The sequence below is a fragment of the Carassius auratus genome, chromosome 47 (assembly GCF_003368295.1).
Source record: "Carassius auratus strain Wakin chromosome 47, ASM336829v1, whole genome shotgun sequence".
In the NCBI taxonomy this organism is placed as follows: domain Eukaryota; kingdom Metazoa; phylum Chordata; class Actinopteri; order Cypriniformes; family Cyprinidae; genus Carassius; species Carassius auratus.
The window spans coordinates 3,437,161-3,460,726 of NC_039289.1; the positions used below are offsets into that span (position 1 = coordinate 3,437,161).

At 38.3% G+C, this 23,566-nt stretch overlaps 3 protein-coding genes and 1 pseudogene across 4 annotated transcripts in view; 2 read left to right on the forward strand and 2 right to left on the reverse strand.

Annotated features, from left to right (window-relative positions):
• LOC113064809 (high choriolytic enzyme 1-like) overlaps positions 1 to 12,674 on the forward strand; it is a 28,603-nt gene extending 15,929 nt beyond the window's left edge. The window contains exons 1-5 of one of the 2 annotated variants that reach the window (XM_026235752.1): positions 11,380 to 11,463; positions 11,544 to 11,622; positions 11,740 to 11,880; positions 11,964 to 12,081; positions 12,175 to 12,674. In XM_026235752.1, coding sequence (XP_026091537.1) covers positions 11,395 to 11,463; positions 11,544 to 11,622; positions 11,740 to 11,880; positions 11,964 to 12,081; positions 12,175 to 12,565 — 798 coding nt within the window. In that variant the 5' untranslated portion in view covers positions 11,380 to 11,394 and the 3' untranslated portion in view covers positions 12,566 to 12,674. Of the gene's footprint in view, positions 1 to 11,379; positions 11,464 to 11,543; positions 11,623 to 11,739; positions 11,881 to 11,963; positions 12,082 to 12,174 lie in introns of those variants that run through there. The other variant, XM_026235753.1, reaches the window with a different exon arrangement.
• Positions 8,443 to 9,827, reverse strand: LOC113064812 (high choriolytic enzyme 1-like). Its single transcript, XM_026235757.1, has 5 exons — positions 9,677 to 9,827; positions 9,530 to 9,596; positions 9,283 to 9,423; positions 9,083 to 9,200; positions 8,443 to 8,963 (listed from the first exon to the last, which is right to left on the reverse strand). The coding sequence occupies exons 1-5, from the start codon at positions 9,743 to 9,745 to the stop codon at positions 8,573 to 8,575; spliced, it is 786 nt and encodes a 261-aa protein (XP_026091542.1). The 5' UTR covers positions 9,746 to 9,827; the 3' UTR covers positions 8,443 to 8,572.
• Positions 12,675 to 16,227: 3,553 nt separating the features above from the next.
• LOC113064810 (high choriolytic enzyme 1) lies at positions 16,228 to 17,641 on the reverse strand. The gene is made up of 5 exons (XM_026235754.1): positions 17,486 to 17,641; positions 17,339 to 17,405; positions 17,092 to 17,232; positions 16,892 to 17,009; positions 16,228 to 16,782 (listed from the first exon to the last, which is right to left on the reverse strand). Exons 1-5 carry the CDS (start codon positions 17,552 to 17,554, stop codon positions 16,392 to 16,394), a joined length of 786 nt encoding a protein of 261 aa, XP_026091539.1. The 5' UTR covers positions 17,555 to 17,641; the 3' UTR covers positions 16,228 to 16,391.
• Positions 17,642 to 19,134: 1,493 nt separating this feature from the next.
• LOC113064814 (high choriolytic enzyme 1-like) lies at positions 19,135 to 20,625 on the forward strand (annotated as a pseudogene).
• The last annotated feature ends 2,941 nt before the right edge of the window (positions 20,626 to 23,566 follow it).

Consider the following 23,566-nt stretch of genomic DNA (forward strand, 5'->3'; position numbering starts at 1 on the left):
TAGTGCCCTAGAACAGTAGCATGCTAAGTCATTGAGAAACAAACCTGCTTCCATTTCAACATAACTGTATATTTTGTTATGTAGTCTGGTTACTTTAATCAGTTGTTGGGTTGCTTCATAATAATTAGCTAAATGTTTCTGTGTTCTTAACTGCAATTTAGTAAAAGATCTCAGTACAAAAACTGTTCAAAGTTGAGGTCAAATGAAACCCATCATGACTCAACAATAAGATTGCTTCACTGGTCTAAAGCTGCCATAAGAGAGTTGTAATTAATGATAAATACTAAGAAATAATTAAAAAAAAAAAACATTTTAATTATTACTTAAACTGGCAAAGAGTAATCTGAAACAAAAGCCTACAGTATCATAAATTATATTTTTTTTCATTAAAAATGTATTTTATTTTAGTTTGTTTCTGATGAATAATAAAATATAATCTGACTAATGTGCGTAACTACAGGGAGGAAACTCTGACCTTGCTTGTTAGTCCATAAACATACAGAATCACAAATGTGACCCTTGCTACCCTTAATTGTCTGTGGTATATTTGTAGCAATAGCCATGAAATTATTGGGTCAAAATGATCGATTTTTCTTTTATGCCAAAAATCATTAGGCTATTAAGTAAAGATCTTTTTCCATGAAGATATTTTGTAAATTTCCTACTGTAAATATATTAAAAGTTAATTTTGATTTGTAATATGCCTGGCTAAGAACTTCATTTGGATAACTTTAAAGGTGATTTTTTTTTTTTTTTTTGCACCGTCAGATTCCAAATATTCAAATAGCTGTATCTCAACCAAATATTGTCAGATCCTAACAAACCATACATGTTAATGTATAGTTGTACATTACGATATATACATCTTAGTTTTGAGAAATGGACCCTTATGACTGGTTTTGTTGTCCAGGGTCACAAATGGTTCTTACATTTGCTTAAAGGCTGTGTTGCAGGGTTAATTTTTTAACGAATTTGTGCAATTTGCTTGTTGGTAATAAACATTTAAACTGCTATCCAATGTATTTTATGTTGTTTGGTATCACAAAACGGAATATAACACGAAAATTAGGTACTATCTTACAGCAGTCTCCTTTCCTCCACAAAGCATTGCAACACGTCACGTTGTGGAGAGAATTTACCAACGCCTTGAGAGCATTGAGAGTGACTATAGAGAGGAGTCGTAGACGAGAGTATTCAGATAGCGCAGAATATAGATAAATAGATAGATATAGATAGATAGATAGATAGATAGATAGATAGATAGATAGATAGATAGACTAGATATATAGATAGATAGACAGACAGACAGATAGATAGATATCAACCAACAGCGACCCAAACGCACCCGCTTCCCTACAGCACAAGTTTCCCAACACAGTTTCCATGGGACAGCACCTGCCAAACACAGCGACAGACACGCGGCTATGTTTGCAACAACATTTTCACCGGAGGATGAGATAAATGCTTAGAAACGTCCATATAGCTAGCATGATGCCTTCTATTTCTAGATGACAAAGACAAAGTTTACCAGTTTACGACACTATGACAAAGGTTACCAGTACTTATCTGAACTAATGTCACGATCACTGCCACTAGGTATAAAGAAAACATTGATTTTTCACTCGGTGCTATTCAATGACAGTAAAAAAAAAGATATGTGCCGTTATTGTGCACTGCTGCTCGTAGACTAGCTCCAGTGCTCATTGCTGCGATGCTAAATGATAGCAACACAGGACACTTCACCAACTCTCCACTCATTCACCTCGGACCATGCATAGGCTTTGACGGACATCAGTTCTCCTCATTTGCCCTCTCACGTATGGAAATTACACGGCTGCGGGCCATCATACATGTTGGCCCTTGCCACCTCTTCCTTATCCCAGTCAGTCGCTATAACGTTAGTTCTGATGCTGCGTTCCAGGCAGATTTTTGAGCTCGTAATCACTATTCCATACTAACGACTTTGTATCGTTCCAGGCAAGTTACACAAAACTTTCTGAGCGCAAGGAATTGTAGCTAGATTATTTATTTTATTGCAACGTTACATTGACCTAAAATTGTTTTTCAACGTGTACCACTTGCATAAACACTGCATCCGTAGGCAGTTTTATTCGTAGGAGCTGCCATCGTTGTTTTGCGTGCTGTGTGACCTCTGAACTCGGGTGGGAAGTCACGGGTTTGACTGCCGTTCCAGTGCACTTTCACGGTTTTAAGGTTGGAAAAAGCGTCTCATTCCCTCGAGGAACTAGGGTTATATACGGAACCTAGAGACGTTCCTCTTCAGGAACTCGAGCTGCGTCAATGCGCTTTGGGGAACGAGTACCAACGCCGCCAGACTACCAAACCCCTGCCTAGTGTGTATCCGAAGAGCACAGCTTAGGACAGGAGGACGGAAGTGCCTGGAGTGACTGGCATGTCTAGGCCATAGAATTTAACAAACATAGAGGGCGTGGACCACCCCGCAGCATTGCAGATGTACAGCATGGATACACCTGCTAAGAAGGCCTTGGAGGCCGCCATACTCCGAGTAGAGTGAGCCTTGGCTCCCGACAGCAGGGGAAAACCAGAGGACTCATAGGAAGCGTTGATAACCTTGACTATCCAACGACTAATAGTCTGCTTAGAAGCAGGAGAACCCATCTTGGGGGGACCATAGCATACAAGCAATTGGTCGGTCTTTCTCCACAGGGCAGCTCTGTGGACGTATGCGTCCAGCGCTCGAACTGGACACATACAATTTAGCTTCGCCTGGTCGGGCTCCCGAAAGGGAGGAGGACAGAAGGCCTGCAGCACTACAGGTTGTGGTGTAACAGAGGGAACCTTAGGAACATATCCCGCTCGAGGGTATATGAACGCTTTAGTCATGCCTGGTGCAAACTCAAGATAAGTAGAGGCCACAAAGAGGGCCTGACGGTCTCCTACTCTCTGCGGAGAGGTGATAGCCAACAGAAAGGAGGTTTTAAGTGAGAGATGTCTGTCTGGGATATCTTGAATAGTTTCAATCAGGGGTTTGCACATTGCCTCTAACACCACAACCAAGTTCCACGGGGGAATACCGTACTGGAGGTCTCAGCGCACCGTGGAGGAAACTTGTAACTAGGGGGTGTCTTCCCAGAGACTGGCCATCAAGAAGGGCGTGGTAGGCCGCAATAGCCGCCAAGTAGACCTTCAACGTGGAGTGGGTCAACCCTGCAGAGAGCCTAGCCTGTAGAAACTCCAGAACTGTACCAACCGGGCAGTTTGCTAGGTATAATTGGCGGTCTTTGCACCATGAGGTGAAGAGTTTCCACCTCAGGGCGTACAGTTTCCTCGTTGTGGGAGCTCTGGACTGGAGAAGGGTCTCAACAACCTCGGTTGAGAGACCGGCTGCTAACAGTTTTGCCCCTTCAGGGGCCACACCCACAGCTTCCACAACTCCGGGCAAGGGTGAATTATCGTACCCTGTGCCTGGGAGAGTAGGTCTGTCCTGATCGGTATCTCCCACAGAGAGCCGTCGAGGAGCGAGACTAGATCTGAGAACCATACTCGGCCCGGCCAGAACGGGGCTACTAACAACAGACGGACCCCGTCCCGACGCACTCTCGCCAGAACTCCCAGGAGCAGAGCGATAGGGGGAAATGCGTACAGACGAAGCCTCGGCCAGGTCTGTACCATAGTGTCCAGTCCCAGAGGAGCTGGATGAACTAGAGAGAACCAAAGGAGGCATTGTGACATCTTTTGAGATGCAAATAGGTCTACTTGAGCCCTGCCAAATACTCTCCATATCTGCTTCACTACTTCTGGGTGAAGTCTCCATTCCCCGGGCCTCGGCCCCTGCCTCGACAGTATGTCTACTCCCATATTTTGTTTCCCAGGAATATATACTGCTCTTAATGAGAGGAGTTTGCTCTGGGACCACACCAGGATCTGGTGCGCCAGCTTGTACAAAGGGCGCAAACGCAGACCTCCCTAGTTGTTGATATAAGAGACCACCGATGTGTTGTCGGTGAGCTCCCAACACCGGGCCCTGTTTCAAGAACCAAGGTTTCACGATCGTGAGCCTTTTTCGTTGGGATTGCATCATCCTTAAGAAATAAACGATACGCAAATCCGTCGTCAAACTGGGCCTTGTTTGTAAAACAAGCATCTTCGAAATGCAGGGAACAAACACAAACACTTGCACAACTCCATTGATGCTCTGTAAAAATAAACTCCATCCACTGGTCCCTTAATGCTGTTTTTTCTTTGGTAATCTGTGCAGGGTTGTTTTTCCCTGGCAACCAAAAACACACTTCTTTTGTGACATTTTGCAACGCTCTCGCTCTGATCAATGATTGTCTGTGCTCAGCCTCTCTGTGCTCTGCTATACGGGAGTGCGCGCTCTTCCGGCAGACGTGCCCTTAGCACCCATATATGGAAATTCCGCTCCATCCAATGTCACACAGAGCCATACTCGAAAAAAACTTTCCGAAACTTGTGACAAACCGGAAGGAGTATTTTTGGAACAGAAATACTCCTTCAAACGTACAACTTAATTTTTGAAACTTTGTCCATGTTTAGCATGGGAATCCAACTCTTTAACAGTGTAAAAAACTCAGTATGCATGAAATAGCATTTCACCCCCCCTTTAAGTCCATTATGAAGCATGTTATAAAGATGCTTTAGAACTGGAAAAGCAATACTGTATATACATATAACTTATTATAACTTATTATTATTATCCCAGCAACTGAGTAAATCCGTACAGTTCCACTGAAATGGAAGCAGTTCAGTTACCAAATAAATAAACAGACATGAAATATTGATTTCAGTGTAAAATTGTGCCTGAATTAAAGTATAAAAATTATGTTAGACACCAACTCTAAAATGTAACTTACAAAAATATATGTATATAGTATTTTACACCTCATTTAACCATGCACCTAAGGAAGAGGAATATCAAGATGTTATGTCATAGATCCTCTGTTATAGTAACTCCTAGGTTGGGCTCCCAGGTACTGTATCTTTAAGAGTGTCAATAAGGTGCACTTTATTTGAAATTAGAAATGACTGAGATGCTTATGATTAGATTAGATGCTAAGATTAGGTTCAAAATTCAAATCAAGAAAATGGTCAATGTGCATTTCAGGGCGACAATTAGGAATGTGAGGCAACTGCTTCTGTATAAATTGTTTGATCTGGAAGAATCAGAATATCATTTATTTATTTATTTATTTATTTATTTATACAGGGCACCATACAGACTTTATTAAAGAGTTTGGTCATTTTACATCCGAGTTAGTGCTGGCTGTAGATAAAGTTTTAATTGTTGGTGATTTTTATAGCCATGTTGATAATGAAAAAGATGCATTGGGATCAGCATTTATAGACATTCTGAACTCTATTGGGGTTAGACAACACGTCTCAAGACCTACTCATTGTTGTAATCATACTCTAGATTTAATACTGTCACATGGAATTGATGTTGATGGTGTTGAAATTATGCAGCCAATCGATTATATCTCAGATCATTATTAATTTTTTTTGCAACGTCATTTAACTAAAACTGTAAATTCTACTTCTACAAGTATGGTAGAACCATCACTTCTACCACAAAAGACTGCTTTGTAAGTTATCTTCCTGATGCATCCAAATTCCTTAGCATATCCAAAACCTCAGAACAACTTGATGATGTAACCGAAACTATGGACTTTCTATTTTCTAGCATTTTAAATACAGTTGTTCCTTTATGCATAAGGAAGGTTAAGGAAAACAGTCTGACACCATGGTATAATGAGCATACTCGCACCCTAAAGAGACCAGCCTGGAAAATGGAGCGCAGCTGGACAAAAACAAAACTAGAAGTATTTTTTATTGCTTGACAGGAAAGTAAACTATCCTACAGAAAAGCATTAAAAACGGCTAGATCTGATTACTTTTCCTCTCTTTTAGAAGAAAACAAACATAACCACAGAAATGTATTCAATACAGTGGCTAAATGAACAAAAAATAAAGTATCAGCAAGTGTTGACGTTTCCCAACATCACAGCAGTAATGACTTTATGAACTACTTAACTTCTAAGATCAATACTATTAGAGATAAAATTGTTACCATGCAGCCGTCAGCTACAGTATCGCATCAGACAGTGCACTATATACCCCCTGAGGAACAGTTCCACTCATTCTCTACTATAGGAGAGGAAGAATTGTATAAACTTGTTAATTCATCTAAACCAACAGCATGTATGTCAGACCCTGTTTCACCTAAGCTCATGAAAGGGATTTAGACTGTATCATAGTACTGAGACTGCTCTCCTTAGAGTTACAAATTACCTCCTCTTATCATCTAATTGTGGTTGTATCTCTCTATTAGTTTTATTGGATCTTAGTGCTGCGTTCGACACTATTGACCACAACATTATTTTGCATAGACTAGAAAACTTCTTTGGCATTAATGGAAGTGCATTAGCATGGTTTAAATTGTACTTAAATGACCACCATCAATTCGTTGCAGTGAATGAAGAGGTATCATATCGATCACAAGTGCAGTTTGGAGTACCTCAAGGCTCAGTTCTAGGGCCGTTACTTTAGGGTGATATCATCAGGATGCCATATCCTTCATACTGATATTAATTATATTATTACATGATTTATTGTTTGACTATTAATCAAGTTATGGCAAGAGTGAAATGTGTAACCTTATGTGCGCTTCTGAGATATTAAAGAATCCTTTTCTACCCTGTATTTATTTTCATGAAGATTAATGTCCACATATTATGTGTGTGTATCCAACCGTAATAATAAGAAACTCACCAGTGTTAGAAAGCCTTGAATTTTTATGAAGTTCTCTGTGTATGTGTGTTAGTATGTGTCTGTACAGGGAGAGGCTCAGACAGTCCCAGGACAAACGATCAACTGCCAGTGTCCAGCGTATCAGATATACGTCTTTGGAGAGTTTATATAGGTTTTTAAACCAATCAGAATTTTGTTGACTTATGTATTGACGCAATTAGTATCCTCTGTCTGGGTATAACTGTGGTTGATTTTGAGTTGTAAGGGGGGCGGCCTACGAACTCCGTCGAGAGTATTGAAGCTGACTTCTGCTGATGAAATTGCAAACTATTTTCTTCAAGTAAAATTATTATTATTAATTGAACTTATCTCTGATTCCTGGTCTTCATTGCCAAATATCTGGTCCTTGGGTTTTAACTGTAATTTCCCCTAACACTGATCATACTCAGCTCTATATTTCTTCAAAACGTACCAATTTGAAAAACTAAAGGAATGCATAGTCCATATAAAAAAAAAAATTGGCAGATCCTTTTCCTATTTAACACTTAAACTCTGGAATAATCTACCTAATATTGTTCGGGAGGCAGACAGTGCAGTTTAAATCTAGATTAAAGACCCATCTCTTTAACCTGGCTTACACATAACACAATAATATGTTTCTAATATCAAAATCCGTTAATGGATTTGAGGCTGCATTGATTAGGTAAACTGGAATCGGGAACACTTCCCATAACACCCAATGCACTTGCTCCATCATTAGAAGAATGACATCTAGGCTAATAATAATCTGTTTCTCTCTTTTATCGAGGTCACCGTAGCCGCCAGATCCAGTCTGTATCCAGATCTGAAGGTCACTGCAGTCACCCGGATCCAGTATGTTTCCAGACCAGATGGTGGATCAGCACCTAGAAAGGACCTCTACAGCCCTGAATGTCAGCGGAGACCAAGACAACTACAGCACCAAATACAGATCCCCTGTAAAGACCTTGTCTCAGATGACCCCCGGGACAAGAACACAGGAAACAGATGATTCTTCTGCAAAATCTGACTTTGCTGCAGCCTGGAATTGAACTGCTTGTTTCGTTTGGTCAGAGGAGAACTGGCCCCCGACTGAGCCTGGTTTCTCCCAAGGTTTTTCCTCCATTCTATCATAGATTCGAGTTTCGGTTCATTGCCGCTGTCGCCTCTGGCTTGCTTAGTCGGGGTAACTTCATCTACAGCGATATCGTTGACTTGATTGCAAATGATTGCACAGATGCTATTTAAACTAAACTGAGATTATGACATCACTGAATTAATGTTTTTCAGTTGCTTTGACACTTTTATTTAAAGCGCTATAGAAAAAAAGGTAACTTGACTTAGAATAAACAGTCTTACTTTTTTAATTCACATTAGACCAACCAACATTTTTAAAGCTGACTTTAAAATGTATGACCTGTCTTGAAAAAAATGTATTGGATGACCAACTTTTTAAGTCTAGTCTAGGCAGTTTATTGCAACATGCCCCTGGAACTTAAGTGTATGTCTGAAAGAAGCTTTGTTTTATGACAATCAGTGCTAGTCATTATTCCCCATCTATGACATAGGACAGAAATGAAACGTGTCTTCTGATAATTTATGGAATCAGACATTTCATTTTAAAGAGAAAAATTAAATCAATTTTACTGCATGTTAATTTTTTTTATTAACTTAATTTTTCTTTACTCAGCCACACATTACAGAAATTTAACACCAATAAAAGACAAAGACCATCACCTCATTCGATTCTTCAGTTACGGGAAAGTGAACTACATTAAACACCACATACATGTAAAACTCATCTTCAGCATCCATACAGCTTGTTGATCCTCAGGATGTCAATGTTGGACATTCCTTGCCTCTGTCCGATTTCCACCGTCCTATCAGGAATTGGAGTGATGGTTTCCAGTCCATAACGGATGGAGAAGGCTGTTCTTCCATAGTGCATGATGGAGCCGTAGTCATATGGAGTGTTTTGGTTGTTGGTGTTTTGTTTCTGGAAGTTGTAGGCCATATCAGGAGATATGTTCTCAAAGTTGATCCTTACATACTGGTCGCGATCACTCCTTGTTTGCTCATGATAGAAGCCCAGAGCATGATTGAGCTCATGCTGAGCGATGCCGTGATACACACAGCCTTGTCTGTTGAGGGAGACCACCTGTTTGCCACCAGTTCTTCCAAGAGAAGAGAAGCACCTGAGAGTACAGAGAGAAATATAGGTGTTTTATTTATATAGATTTTTTTTTTTTTTTTTTTTGACTTTGGATTAAGGACTGGTGAATGTTTCATGTTAATATTGAATGATAGTTCTCACCCATCTCTGTTCTCAATACTGATGTAGTCGGTCTGAGTTGATCTGGGCACAAAGCGGATGCAAGTTCTGGAGTGAAAGGTGGACATGGCATTCGTAATCACTGATTTCTCATTAGAAGCTGCAAACAAAAATACACAAATGTTTAAGATGAGATCTACACGAATGATAGATATGTTCAGTAATGAAGTAGATTCACTCACAGAATTCACTGCTCACTATGTAAGGGACCTCCACTATGTTGTTAGAGTTTTTCTTCCAGAAACAGTTGTTGTTAAAACAGTAGAGAGCATTTCTGGTTTTGGGAAACACCAGATCTCCTTCAATCAAGACTTCAGAAGATCCTGTATTTAAAGAGATTTAATGAGATATTTATACTTCACGACAATTTTTTTCAACTATTTTGTGAATCCCATTGTTGGCTTTATAGAAATCTACAAGGTGTCTGACCATTGTTGGACTCCAAAATTCTTGTAGTGATGTCCACTCTTTCCGGCTCAGACACAAACACTTCCTCCTGCAAAAACAGAGATGTTTAAAAAAAGAGTCATTTGAGGAACATTGATCACTTAAACGATATACTTGATCGGATCTTACCATGAGAGGAGACGCCTGTGAGACGCCAAACAGCAGCAGCAGAATGGAGAGGGAGGCTCTTGTGTCCATGATGTCTCAGTGTGTAGAGATGTTCAGGATGCTCCTGTGCTGAGCTTTGGTGTCTTTGTGCTGTCAGACCTGGACTTTATATTCACCTGAGCAGGTGGGTCTACTGGGGGATTGTGGGTAGGGTCTTAGTGTCCAGAGACTAATGTGTGTAATTAATGGGAGTGAACTGTAACCTTATACTTTTTAAGTCCAAATCCTTGCAGAAACAGAAAATATGTTTTAGTTTACGCTATCTAATTGTTTTAACACTAAAGTAGACTAGCTGTAGTTTTTGTTTTCTTAGTGCCCTAGAACAGTAGCATGCTAAGTCATTGAGAAACAAATCTGCTTCCATCTCAGCAGAACTGTATATTTTGTTATGTAGTCTGGTTATTTTATTCAGTTGTTGGGTTGCTTCATAATAATTAGCTAAATGTTTCTTTGTTCTGAACTGCAATTTAGTAAAAGGTCTCAGAAAAAAAACTGTTCAAAGTTGAGGTCAAATGAAGCCCATCATGACTCAAGAATAAGACTGCTTCACTGGTCTAAAGCTGCCATAAGAGAGTCGTAATTAATGATAAATAATAATAAATAATGAAAAAAAATAAAACATATTTAAATTATTACTTCAGCTGACACAAAGTAATCTGAAACAAAAGCCTACAGTGAGGAAACTCTGACCTTGCTTGTTAGTCCATAAACTTACAGAATCACAAATGTGACCCTGGACCACAAAACAAGTCTTAAGTCGCTGGGGTATATTTGTAGCAATAGCCATGAAATACTTTGTATGGGTCAAAATTACAGATTTTTCTTTAATTATGTTATTAAGTAAAGATCTTTTTTCCATGAAGATATTTTGTAAATGTCCTACTGAAAATATATTAAAACTTAATTTTAATTAGTAATACGCCTGGTAAGAACTTCATTTGGATAACTTTAAAGGTGATTTCGAACCGTCTGATTCCAAATATTGAAATAGTTGTTTCTTGACCAAATATTGTCTGACCCTAACCTGTATGGTTTACATGTTAATGTATGGTTGTACATGATGATACATATATCTGTTTCGAGAAATGGACCCTTTTGACTGGTTTTGTTGTCCAGGGTCACAAATACTTCTTACATTTGCTTAACTGATCTATCAAAATTAACATGGTAATTAACATTGGTGCAGGGACGAATTATCAATGTGGTTAGGACCAAATAAACATTTAAGTCCATTTATTATAAAGGATGTTATAAAGCATGCTTTAGAACTGGAAAGACAATATTGCATATACATAAAACTTATTATATCTTATTATTATTATCCCAGCAACTGAATAAATCCGTACAGTTCCACTGAAATGGAAGCAGTTCTATTTTTCAGTGCTTGAAGTTCTGGTGCTAAAACACAAACATTACTGCACGTCCACTTTAGTGTTACCAATAAATACATTACTTGAACATTAGTTTAGTATTTGTTTCTGCAAGGATTTGGACTAACAGGTATAGGTCAGAGTTTCCTCCCATTAGTTAAACACATTAGTCTCTGGACACTAAGACCCTACCCATAATCCCCCAGTAGACCCACCTGCTCAAGTGAATATAAAGTCCAGGTCTGACAGCACAAAGACACCAAAGCTCAGCACAGGAGCATCCTGAACATCTCTACACACTGAGACATCATGGACACAAGAGCCTCCCTCTCCATTCTACTGCTGCTGTTTGGAGTCTCACAGGTGTCTCCTCTCAGGGTAAGATCTGATCTAGTATCTCACTTAAATGATCAAAGTTCCTCAAGAGTCGTTTTAAACATCTCTGTTTCTGCCACCAGGAAGAAAGTTTTGAAGAAGTGTTTGTGTCGGAGCCGGAAAGTGTTGACATCACTACAAGGATTTTGGAGTCCAACAATGGTCAGACACCTTCTGTAAAGTCAGCAATGGGTTTTACAAAATAGTAGTAAAAAGTGTTCAAGATGTATAAATACTGTATGTTCTGTTATTTTATCAGTATGGTTCTCTTGAATACAGGATCTTCTGAAGTCTTGATTGAAGGAGATCTGGTGTTTCCCAAAACTAGAAATGCTCTCATGTGTTTTAACAACAACTGTTTCTGGAAGAAAAACTCTAACAACATAGTGGAGGTCCCTTACATAGTGAGCAGGGAATACTGTGAGTGAATCTCCTTCATTCATTGAAAATATCTCTCATTCATGTAGATCTCATTTTAAATCTGTCTGCCTTTTTGTTTGCAGCTTCTAATGAGAAATCAGTGATGACGAATGCCATGTCCACCTTTCACTCCAAAACCTGCATCCGCTTTGTGCCCAGATCAACTCAGACCGACTACATCAGTATTGAGAACAGAGATGGGTGAGAACTATCATACTAAATTTAAAACATTTAACTGACCTTAGTCCAAAACATTGATTATATTTAATCCCATTATTTCCTCTCTGCTCTCAGGTGCTTCTCTTCTTATGGTAGAACTGGTGGAAAACAGGTGGTCTCCCTCAGAAGGAATGATTGTGTGTATCACGGCCTTGTTCAGCATGAGCTCCTTCATGCTCTGGGCTTCTACCATGAGCACACCAGGAGCGATCGCGACCAGTACGTCAGGATCAACTGGGATAACATCATTCCTGATAAGGTTGACAACTTCCAGAAACAAAAAACCAACAACCAAAACACTCCATATGACTACGGCTCCGTCATGCACTATGGAAAAACTACCTTCTCCATCCGTTATGGCCTGGAAACCATCATTCCCATTCCTGATAAGACAGTGGAAATCGGACAGAGCCAGGGAATGTCCAACATCGACATTCTAAGGGTCAACAAGCTGTATGGATGCTGAAGATGAGAAATAATTAAATATGGACCATGTGTCTGTAGATGAGTAGTGATGATGGTCTTTACTTTCTGGTGGTGTTCAAGTTCTGAAATGTGTGATTGTGGTGGGAAAATAAAGATAATCAAAGTGCATAAGACTTTATATTTTTTGCAGTTTTTATGAATCAGGTAAATGTGTTTATTTTGCAATATTACATGACCATGTATACATGACTAGTTACCAAATAAATAAACAGACATGAAATATTGATGTCAGTGTGAAATCGTGCCTGAATTAAAGTATAAAAATCATATTCGACTCAAACTCTAAAATGTAAAGGACAAAAATATATGTATATAGTATTTTACACCTCATTTAACCATGCCCCTAAGGAAGAGGAATACCAAGATGTTATGTCATAGATCCTCTGTCATAGTAAATTAGAAATGAGCGATTTCAGGGCGAGAATTAGGAATATGAGTTAACTGCTTCTGTATAAATTTTTTGAACTGGAAAAATCAGAATATTTTTTATTTATTTATTTATACAGGGCACCATACAGACTTTATTAAAGAGTTTGGTCATTTTACATCCGAGTTAGTGCGGGCTATAGATAAAGTTTTAATTGTTGGTGATTTTAATAGCCATTTTGATAATGAAAAAGATGCATTGGGATCAGCATTTATAGATATTCTGAACTCTATTGGGGTTAGACAACACGTCTCAAGACCTACATTGTCATAATCATACTCAACGACTAGATCTGATTACTTTTCATCTCTTTTAGAAGAAACTAAAATTATTAAAATAACAATTAAAATTGTTAATTAATCTAAACCAACAACATGTATGTTAGACCCTATTTCACTTAAGCTCATAAAAGAGGTGCTTTCAGAAGTCATAGATTCTTTTCTGACTATTAAATAATTCCTCATTTTCATTAGGATATGTCCCCAAAACCTTCAAACTGGCTGTTATTAAGCCTTTCATCAAAAAACCACAACTTGACCCCAAAGAGCTAGTTAATTATAAACCAATATCGAATCTCCCATTTCTGTCCAAGATACTAGAAAAGGTATTATCCTCACAAGTACATTCCTTCTTAGAGAAAAATTTTATCTGTGAGGATTTCCAGTCAGGATTTAGAGCGTATCATAGTACAGAGACTGCTCTCCTTAGAGTTCCAAATGACCTCCTCTTATCATCTGATCATGGTTGTATCTCTCTATTAGTTTTATTGGATCTTTGTGCTGCGTTCGACACTATTGACCACAACAAAATTTTGCATAGACTAGAAAACTTCTTTGGCATTAAAGTGAATAAGCATGGTTTAAATTGTACTTAAATGACTGCCATCAATTCGTAGCAGTGAATGAAGAGGTATCATATCGATCACAAGTTCAGTTTGGAGTACCTCAAGGCTCAGTTCTAGGGCCGTTACTTTTCACGATTTACATGTTATGTAATTATCAATGAAGATTCGGGAGGAGCGCGTCAGATACTTAGCCTAATCATCACAGGTGGACCACAATCAAGTAATCAATCCCATAGTATAAATATCGCTGACTTACCTCTATCCATTGACGGTTTATCAGCATCCCTCCTCCACCCCATCTCCTCACATCAAGTTCACTTTATAATATACGGGGAAGGGGGGGGTACTCTAGGTTCGGGCCATTCCCGAGCTCGGAGCCCTTCCCCGTACAGCACGCCAAATACGCATACCATACCTCAGCTAATTATATGTAAGCGTGAACTAGTGAAACACTAGGGTGGTATCATCAGGAAGCACGGTGTTAGCTTTCACTGTTATGCTGATGATACTCAGCTCTTTATTTCTTCAAAACATATCAATTTGAAAATCTAAAGGAATGCATAGTCGATATAAAAACTGGATGACAAGTAATTTCTTGCTGCTAAATTCTGTAAAAACAATCAGAGGTGTTAATTATAGGACCTAAAAACCCTGCATGTAATAACCTAGAACGTTGTCTAAGACTTAATGGATGCTCCGTCAATTCTTTGTCATCAGTTAGGTGTGTTATTTGATAGCATTATTTCCCTATAAAGCCACATTTATTTTTCACATTCGCATTTTTCCATCTCAAAAATTTATATACAAATTATGGCCTATGCTCTCAATGTCAAATGCAGAAATGTTAATCCATGCGTTTATGACCTCAAGGTTAGATTATTGTAATGCTCTATTGTGTGGTTGTTCTGCATGCTTAATAAACTCCAGTTAGTCCAAAATGCAGCAGCTAGAGTTCTTACTAGAACCAGAAAGTTTGACCATGTTACACCGGTTCTGTCAACACTGCACTGGCTCCCTATCAAACATTGTATAGATTTTAAAATCTTGCTTATTAGTTATAAAGTCCTGAATAGTTTAGCACCTCAGTTTTTGAATGAGCTCTTGTTACATTATAGTCCTCCACATCCTCTGCATTCTCAAAACTCAATTTCATAATACATAGAATATCAAAATCAACTGCAGGCGGCAGATCCTTTTCCTCTTTAACACTTAAACTCTGGAATAATCTACCTTATATTGTTCGGGAGGCAGACAGTGCAGTTTAAATCTAGATTAAAGACCCATCTCTTTAACCTGGCTTACACATAACACAAAAATATGCTTCTAATATCAAAATCCGTTTTTTTTTTGGCTGCATTGATTAGGTAAACTGGAACCAGGAACACTTCCCATAACAACCAATGCACTTGCTACATCATTAGAAGAATGACATCTATGCTTATAATAACCTGTTTATCTCTTTTTTCGAGGTCACCGTAGCTGCCAGATCCAGTCTGTATCCAGATCAGAGGGTCACTGCAGTCACACGGATCCAGTACGTATCCAGACCAGATGGTGGATCAGCACCTAGAAAGGACCTCTACAGCCCTGAATGTCAGCGGAGACCAAGACAACTACAGCACCAAATACAGATCCCCTGTAAAGACCTTGTCTCAGATGACCCCAGGACAAGAACACAGGAAACGGATGATTCTTCTGCAAAATCTGACCTTGCTGCAGCCTGGAATTGAACTGCTTGTTTCGTTTGGTCAGAGGTGAACTGCCCCCCGACTGAGCCTGGTTTCTTCCAAGGTTTTTCCTCCATTCTGTCACCGATGGAGTTTTGGTTCCTTGCCGCTGTTACCTCTGGCTTGCTTAGTTGTGGTCACTTCATCTACAGCGATATCGTTGACTTGATTGCACATGATTGCACAGATACTATTTAAACTGAACTGAGATGATGACTTCACTGAACTCAATGATGAACTGCCTTTAACTGTAATTTTCCATTATTGACAAGCTGTTTTCCTAATTCATGTTTTTCAGTTGCTTTGACACAATCTTTTTGGTTTAAAGCGCTATATAAATAAAGGTGACTTGACTTAGAATAATCAGTCTTACTTTTTTGATTCACATTAGACCAAACTACCTTTTTAAAGCTGACTTTAAAATTTATGACCCGTCTTGAAAAAATGTAATTGGATGACCAACTTTTTAAGTCTAATCTAGGCAGTTTATGCAACATGCCCCTGGAACTTAAGTGTATGTCTGAAAGAAGCTTTGTTTTATGACAATCAGTGCTAGTCATTATTCCCCATATGACATAAATGAAACGTGTCTTCTGATAATTTATGGAATCAGACATTTAATTTTAAAGAGAAAAATAAATCAATTTTACTGCATGTTCATTTTTTTTTATTAACTTGATTTTTCTTTACTCAGCCACACATTACAGAAATTTAACACCAATAAAAGACAAAGACCATCACCTCATTCGATTCTTCAGTTACAGGAAAGCGAACTACATTAAACACCACATACATTTAAAACTCATCTTCAGCATCCATACAGCTTGTTGATCCTCAGGATGTCAATGTTGGACATTCCTTGCCTCTGTCCGATTTCCACCGTCCTATCAGGAATTGGAGTGATGGTTTCCAGGCCATAACGGATGGAGAAGGCTGTTCTTCCATAGTGCATGATGGAGCCGTAGTCATATGGAGTGTTTTGGTTGTTGGTGTTTTGTTTCTGGAAGTTGTAGGCCATATCAGGAGAGATGTTCTCAAAGTTGATCCTTACATACTGGTCGCGATCACTCCTTGTTTGCTCATGATAGAAGCCCAGAGCATGATTGAGCTCATGCTGAGCGATGCCGTGATACACACAGCCTTGTCTGTTGAGGGAGACCACCTGTTTTCCACCAGTTCTACCAAGAGAAGAGAAGCACCTGAGAGCAGAGAGAAATATAGGGGTTTTATTTATATAGATTTTTTTTTTTTGACTTTGGATTAAGGACTGGTGAATGTTTCATGTTAATATTGTATGATAGTTCTCACCCATCTCTGTTCTCAATACTGATGTAGTCGGTCTGAGTTGATCTGGGCACAAAGCGGATGCAGGTTCTGGAGTGAAAGGTGGACATGGCATTCGTAATCACTGATTTCTCATTAGAAGCTGCAAACAAAAAGGCAGACAGGTTTAAAATGAGATCTACAAGAATGATAGATATGTTCAGTAATGAAGTAGATTCACTCACAGAATTCATTGCTCACTGTGTAAGGGACCTCCACTATGTTGTTAGAGTTTTTCTTCCAGAAACAGTTGTTGTTAAAACAGTAGAGAGCATTTCTGGTTTTGGGAAACACCAGATCTCCTTCAATCAAGACTTCAGAAGATCCTGTATTTAAAGAGATTTAATGAGATATTTATACTTCACGACAATTTTTTCCAACTATTTTGTGAATCCCATTGTTGGCTTTATAGAAATCTACAAGGTGTCTGACCATTGTTGGACTCCAAAATCCTTGTAGTGATGTCCACACTTTCCGGCTCAGACACAAACACTTCCTCCTGCAAAAACAGAGATGTTTAAAAAAAGAGTAATTTGAGGAACATTGATCACTTAAATGAGATACTAGATCGGATCTTACCATGAGAGGAGACGCCTGTGAGACGCCAAACAGCAGCAGCAGAATGGAGAGGGAGGCTCTTGTGTCCATGATGTCTCAGTGTGTAGAGATGTTCAGGATGCTCCTGTGCTGAGCTTTGGTGTCTTTGTGCTGTCAGACCTGGACTTTATATTCACCTAAGCAGGTGGGTCTACTGGGGGATTGTGGGTAGGGTCTTAGTGTCCAGAGACTAATGTGTGTAATTAATGGGAGTAAACTGTAACCTTATACTTGTAAGTCCAAATCATTGCAGAAACAGAAAATATGTTTTAGTTTACGCTATCTATTTGTTTTAACAATAAAGTAGACTAGCTGTAGTTTTTGTTTTCTTAGTGCCCTAGAACAGTATCATGCTAAGTCATTGAGAAACAAATCTGCTTCCATCTCAGCAGAACTGTATATTTTGTTATGTAGTCTGGTTATTTTATTCAGTTGTTGGGTTGCTTCATAATAATTAGCTAAATGTTTCTTTGTTCTGAACTGCAGTTTAGTAAAAGGTCTCAGAACAAAAACTGTTCAAAGTTGAGGTCAAATGAAGCCCATCATGACTCAACAATAAGATTGCTTCACTGGTCTAAAGCTGCCATAAGAGAGTCGTAATTAATGATAAATAATAATAAATAATGAAAAAAAATAAAACATATTTAAATTATTACTTCAGCTGACACAAAGTAATCTGAAACAAAAGCCTACAGTGAGGAAACTCTGACCTTGCTTGTTAGTCCATAAACATACAGAATCACAAATGTGACCCTGGACCACAAAACAAGTCTTAAGTCGCTAGGGTATATTTGTAGCAATAGCCATGAAATACTTTGAATGGGTCAAAATTATCAATCTTTCTTTAATTATGTTATTAAGTAAAGATCTTTTTTCCATGAAGATATTTTGTAAATGTCCTACTGTAAATATATTAAAACTTAATTTTGGTTAGTAATATGCCTGGCTAAGAACTTAATTTGGATAACTTTAATGGTGATTTTTGCACCGTCAGATTCCAAAATTCAAATAGTTGTTTCTTGACCAAATATTGTCCGACCCTAACCTGTATGGTTTGCATTAATGTATGGTTGTACATGATGATATATATATCTGTTTCGAGAAATGGACCCTTTTGACTGGTTTTGTTGTCCAGGGTCACAAATGGTTCTTAATTTTGCTTATCTGATCTATCAAAATTAATATGGATTTTAAGTGCAGGGACGAATTATCAATGTGGTTAGGACCAAATAAAAATTTAAGTCCATTTATTATAAAGGATGTTATAAAGCATGCTTTAGAACTGGAAAGACAATATTGCATATACATAAAACTTATTATATTTTATTATTATTATGCCAGCAACTGAATAAATACGTACAGTTCCATTGAAATGGAAGCAGTTCTATTTTTCAGTGCTTGAAGTTCTGGGATCTCCCTCTTATGCTGCACATACTAAAAAACACAAACATTACTGCATGTCCACTTTAGTGTTTCAAATAAATGCATTACTTGAACATTAGTTTAGTATTTGTTTCTGCAAGGATTTGTACTAACAGGTAAGATCAGAGTTTCCTCCCATTAGTTAAACACATTAGTCTCTGGACACTAAGACCCTACCCACAATCCCCCAGTAGACCCACCTGCTCAGGTGAATATAAAGTCCAGGTCTGACAGCACAAAGACACCAAAGCTCAGCACAGGAGCATCCTGAACATCTCTACACACTGAGACATCATGGACACAAGAGCCTCCCTCTCCATTCTGCTGCTGCTGTTTGGCGTCTCACAGGCGTCTCCTCTCAGGGTAAGATCCGATCTAGTATCTCGTTTAAGTGATCAATGTTCCTCAAATGACTCTTTTTTTAAACATCTCTGTTTTTGCAGGAGGAAGCGTTTGTGTCAGAGCCGGAAAGTGTGGACATCACTACAAGGATTTTGGAGTCCAACAATGGTCAGACACCTTCTGTATAGTCAGCAATGGGTTTTACAAAATAGTGGAAAAAGTGTTCAAGATGTATACATACTGTATGTTCTGTTATTTTATCAGTATGGTTCTCTTGAATACATGATCTTCTGAAGTTTCGATTGAAGGAGATCTGGTGTTTCCCAAAAACAGAAATGCTCTCTACTGTTTTAACAACAACTGTTTCTGGAAGAAAAACTCTGACAACATAGTGGAGGTCCCTTACATAGTGAGCAGGGAATACTGTGAGTGAATCTCCTTCATTCATGGAAAATATCTCTCATTCGTGTAGATCTCATTTTAAATCTGTCTGCCTTTTTGTTTGCAGCTTCTGATGAGAAATCAGTGATGACGAACGCCATGTCCACCTTTCACTCCAGAACCTGCATCCGCTTTGTGGCCAGATCAACTCAGACCGACTACATCAGTATTGAGAACAGAGATGGGTGAGAACTATCATACTAAATTAAAAACATTTAACTGACCTTAGTCCAAAACACTGATTATATTTAATCCCATTATTTCCTCTCTGCTCTCAGGTGCTTCTCTTCTTATGGTAGAACTGGTGGAAAACAGGTGGTCTCCCTCAGAAGGAATGATTGTGTGTATCACGGCCTCGTTCAGCATGAGCTCCTTCATGCTCTGGGCTTCTACCATGAGCACACCAGGAGCGATCGCGACCAGTACGTCAGGATCAACTGGGATAACACCATTCCTGATAAGGTTGACAACTTCCAGAAACAAAAAACCAACAACCAAAATACTCCATATGACTACGGCTCCATCATGCACTATGGAAAAACTACCTTCTCCATCCGTTATGGCCTGGAAACCATCATTCCCATTCCTGATAAGACAGTGGAAATCGGACAGAGCCAGGGAATGTCCAACATCGACATTCTAAAGGGTCAACAAGCTGTATGGATGCTGAAGATGAGAAATAATTAAATATGGACCATGTGTCTGTAGATGATTAGTGATGATGGTCTTTACTTTCTGGTGGTGTTCAAGTTCTGAAATGTGTGATTGTGGTGGGAAAAATAAAGATAATCAAAGCGCATAAGACTTTATATTTTTTGCAGTTTTTATGAATCGGGTAAATGTGTTTATTTTACAATAATACATGACCATGTATACATGACTAGTTACCAAATAAATAAACGGACATGAAATATTGATGTCAGTGTGAAATCGTGCCTGAATTAAAGTATAAAAATCATATTCGACTCAAACTCTAAAATGTAAAGGACAAAAATATATGTATATAGTATTTTACACCTCATTTAACCATGCCCCTAAGGAAGAGGAATATCAAGATGTTATGTCATAGATCCTCTGTCATAGTAAATTAGAAATGAGCGATTTCAGGGCGAGAATTAGGAATGTGAGGCAACTGCTTCTGTATAATTTTTTTGATCTGGAAAAATCTGAATATTATTTATTTATTTATTTATACAGGGCACCATACAGACTTTATTAAAGAGTTTGGTCATTTTACATCCGAGTTAGTGCTGGCTGTAGATAAAGTTTTAATTGTTGGTGATTTTAATAGCCATGGTGATAATGAAAAAGATGCATTGGGATCAGCATTTATAGACATTCTGAACTCTATTGGGGTTAGACAACACGTCTCAAGACCTACATTGTCGTAATCATACTCAACGGCTAGATCTGATTACTTTTCATCTCTTTTAGAAGAAACTACAATTATTAAAATAACAATTAAAATTGTTAATTCATCTAAACCAACAACATGTATGTTAGACCCTATTTCACCTAAGCTCATAAAAGAGGTGCTTTCAGAAGTCATAGATTCTTTTCTGACTATTAAATAATTCCTAATTTTCATTAGGATATGTCCCCAAAACCTTCAAACTGGCTGTTATTAAGCCTCTCATCAAAAAAACACAACTTGACCCCAAAGAGCTAGTTAATTATAAACCAATATCGAATATCCCATTTCTGTCCAAGATACTAGAACAATTTTATCTGTGAGGATTTCCAGTCAGGATTTAGACCGTATCATAGTACAGAGACTGCTCTGCTTAGAGTTACAAATGACCTCCTCTTATCATCTAATCGTGGTTGTATCTCTCTATTAGTTTTATTGGATCTTTGTGCTGCGTTCGACACTATTGACCACAACAATATTTTGCATAGACTAGAAAACTTCTTTGGCATTAATGGAAGTGAATTAGCATGGTTTAAATTGTGCTTAAATGACTGCCATCAATTCGTAGCAGTGAATGAAGAGGTATCATATCAATCACAAGTTCAGTTTGGAGTACCTCAAGGCTCAGTTCTAGGGCCGTTACGTTTCACGATTTACATGTTACACTAGGGTGGAATCATCAGGAAGCACGGTGTTAGCTTTCACTGTTATGCTGATGATACTCAGCTCTATATTTCTTCAAAATATATCAATTTGAAAAACTAAAGGAATGCATAGTCGATATAAAAACTGGATGACAAGTAATTTCTTGCTGCTAAATTCTGAAAAAACAATCAGAGGTGTTAATTATAGGACATAAAAACTCTGCATGTAATAACCTAGAACGTTGTCTAAGACTTAATGGCTGCTCCGTCAATTCTTTGTCATCAGTTAGGTCTGCTATTTGATAGCAATATTTCCCTATAAAGCCACATTTCTAGCATTTGTAAAACTGCATTTTTCCATCTCAAAAATATATATATAAATTATGGCCTATGCTCTCAATGTCAAATGCAGAAATGTTAATCCATGCGTTTATGACCTCAAGGTTAGATTATTGTAATGCTCTATTGTGTGGTTGTTCTGCATGCTTAATAAACTCCAGTTAGTCCAAAATGCAGCAGCTAGAGTTCTTACTAGAACCAGAAAGTTTGACCATGTTACACCGGTTCTGTCAACACTGCACTGGCTCCCTATCAAACATTGTATAGATTTTAAAATCTTGCTTATTAGTTATAAAGTCCTGAATAGTTTAGCACCTCAGTTTTTGAATGAGCTCTTTTTACATTATAGTCCTCCACACCCTCTGCATTCTCAAAACTTTAATTTCATAATACATATGTAGTGGGATTGCCCCTTTAATAATAGCTGGCGTAGCCCTTTAAAAGAGCAGACAGATTGCATCAGGTGCGTGGTTGCGTACGTCAGGTAATCACGTAGCTATATAGGCTCAGGTGAGTTCGCTTTCTTTGTGCCATTGTACTGATGTGACCTGTTGCTGTAGGTCTTGTATCTCCTTCACTCCTTGGTAAAGGTAGGTTTGGTTAAATTGGAGGGTATTGACGGGAGGGAATTATAAATTTAGAATACGGGTGTTTGTGGGGAAGTTTATTTAATTCAAAGGTGTGATTAATGTGTTGTTTGGTGTTATTTTAGATTAGTTGGGTATATCCAGGCATCCGCTGTGAGTATGTGAGTGTTATACATGCAAAAGGTAATTTTATTTTTCCCTACCCTTCTGGTGTGATTATAAATAGGAGAGGAGTGGGGAGGAAGAAGAAAAGCAAACGAATGTATGTCTAATGTTTTTTTTTCAGAGTGCCAGTTGCTGCTTTGCTGCGGTTAAATCATCGTTCCCGTTTGAGAAGCGGGTTTGCAGTGCACGCTCGTGTTTGTATCGAGCGCCCGCAAGTTCATTGAACATTGTTAATGCCTGTACGATCCCCATGTTGAAGCCGCTCTAAACCCGTAACTTGATTTCGGGATTGCATGGTGTTCCCCACCTCGCTGGCGCAATTTTATGTATGGTTTAACTTTAGTTATTTAGTAATCTGGGGTTATTGTATTTGGGTTGCTTCCTGCATATTGACATCGCTCACTTACGGAGCAGATTAACGGTGACGCAATCCTTTTGATTTTTATTTATTTGCTGATTGTAGTTGTTGTGTGTGTGTGAGTTTAACTGAAATTGTGTTTGTTTGTTTCTTTATTTTATTTTCGGTTTTGTTGTAATTATTAGCTATTATCATTTAGGTTGTTTTTGAATTGATTTAGTATTTTGATTATTTTGTTATTCGAGTTGTATTATTTCTTTGATCTGCTTTACATTAGAACTGCTCAAGAATGTAGTGTAGTTATTGTGGGTGATTGTTTTTTTATTTATTTAATTTGTCTTATTTTGGCTTATT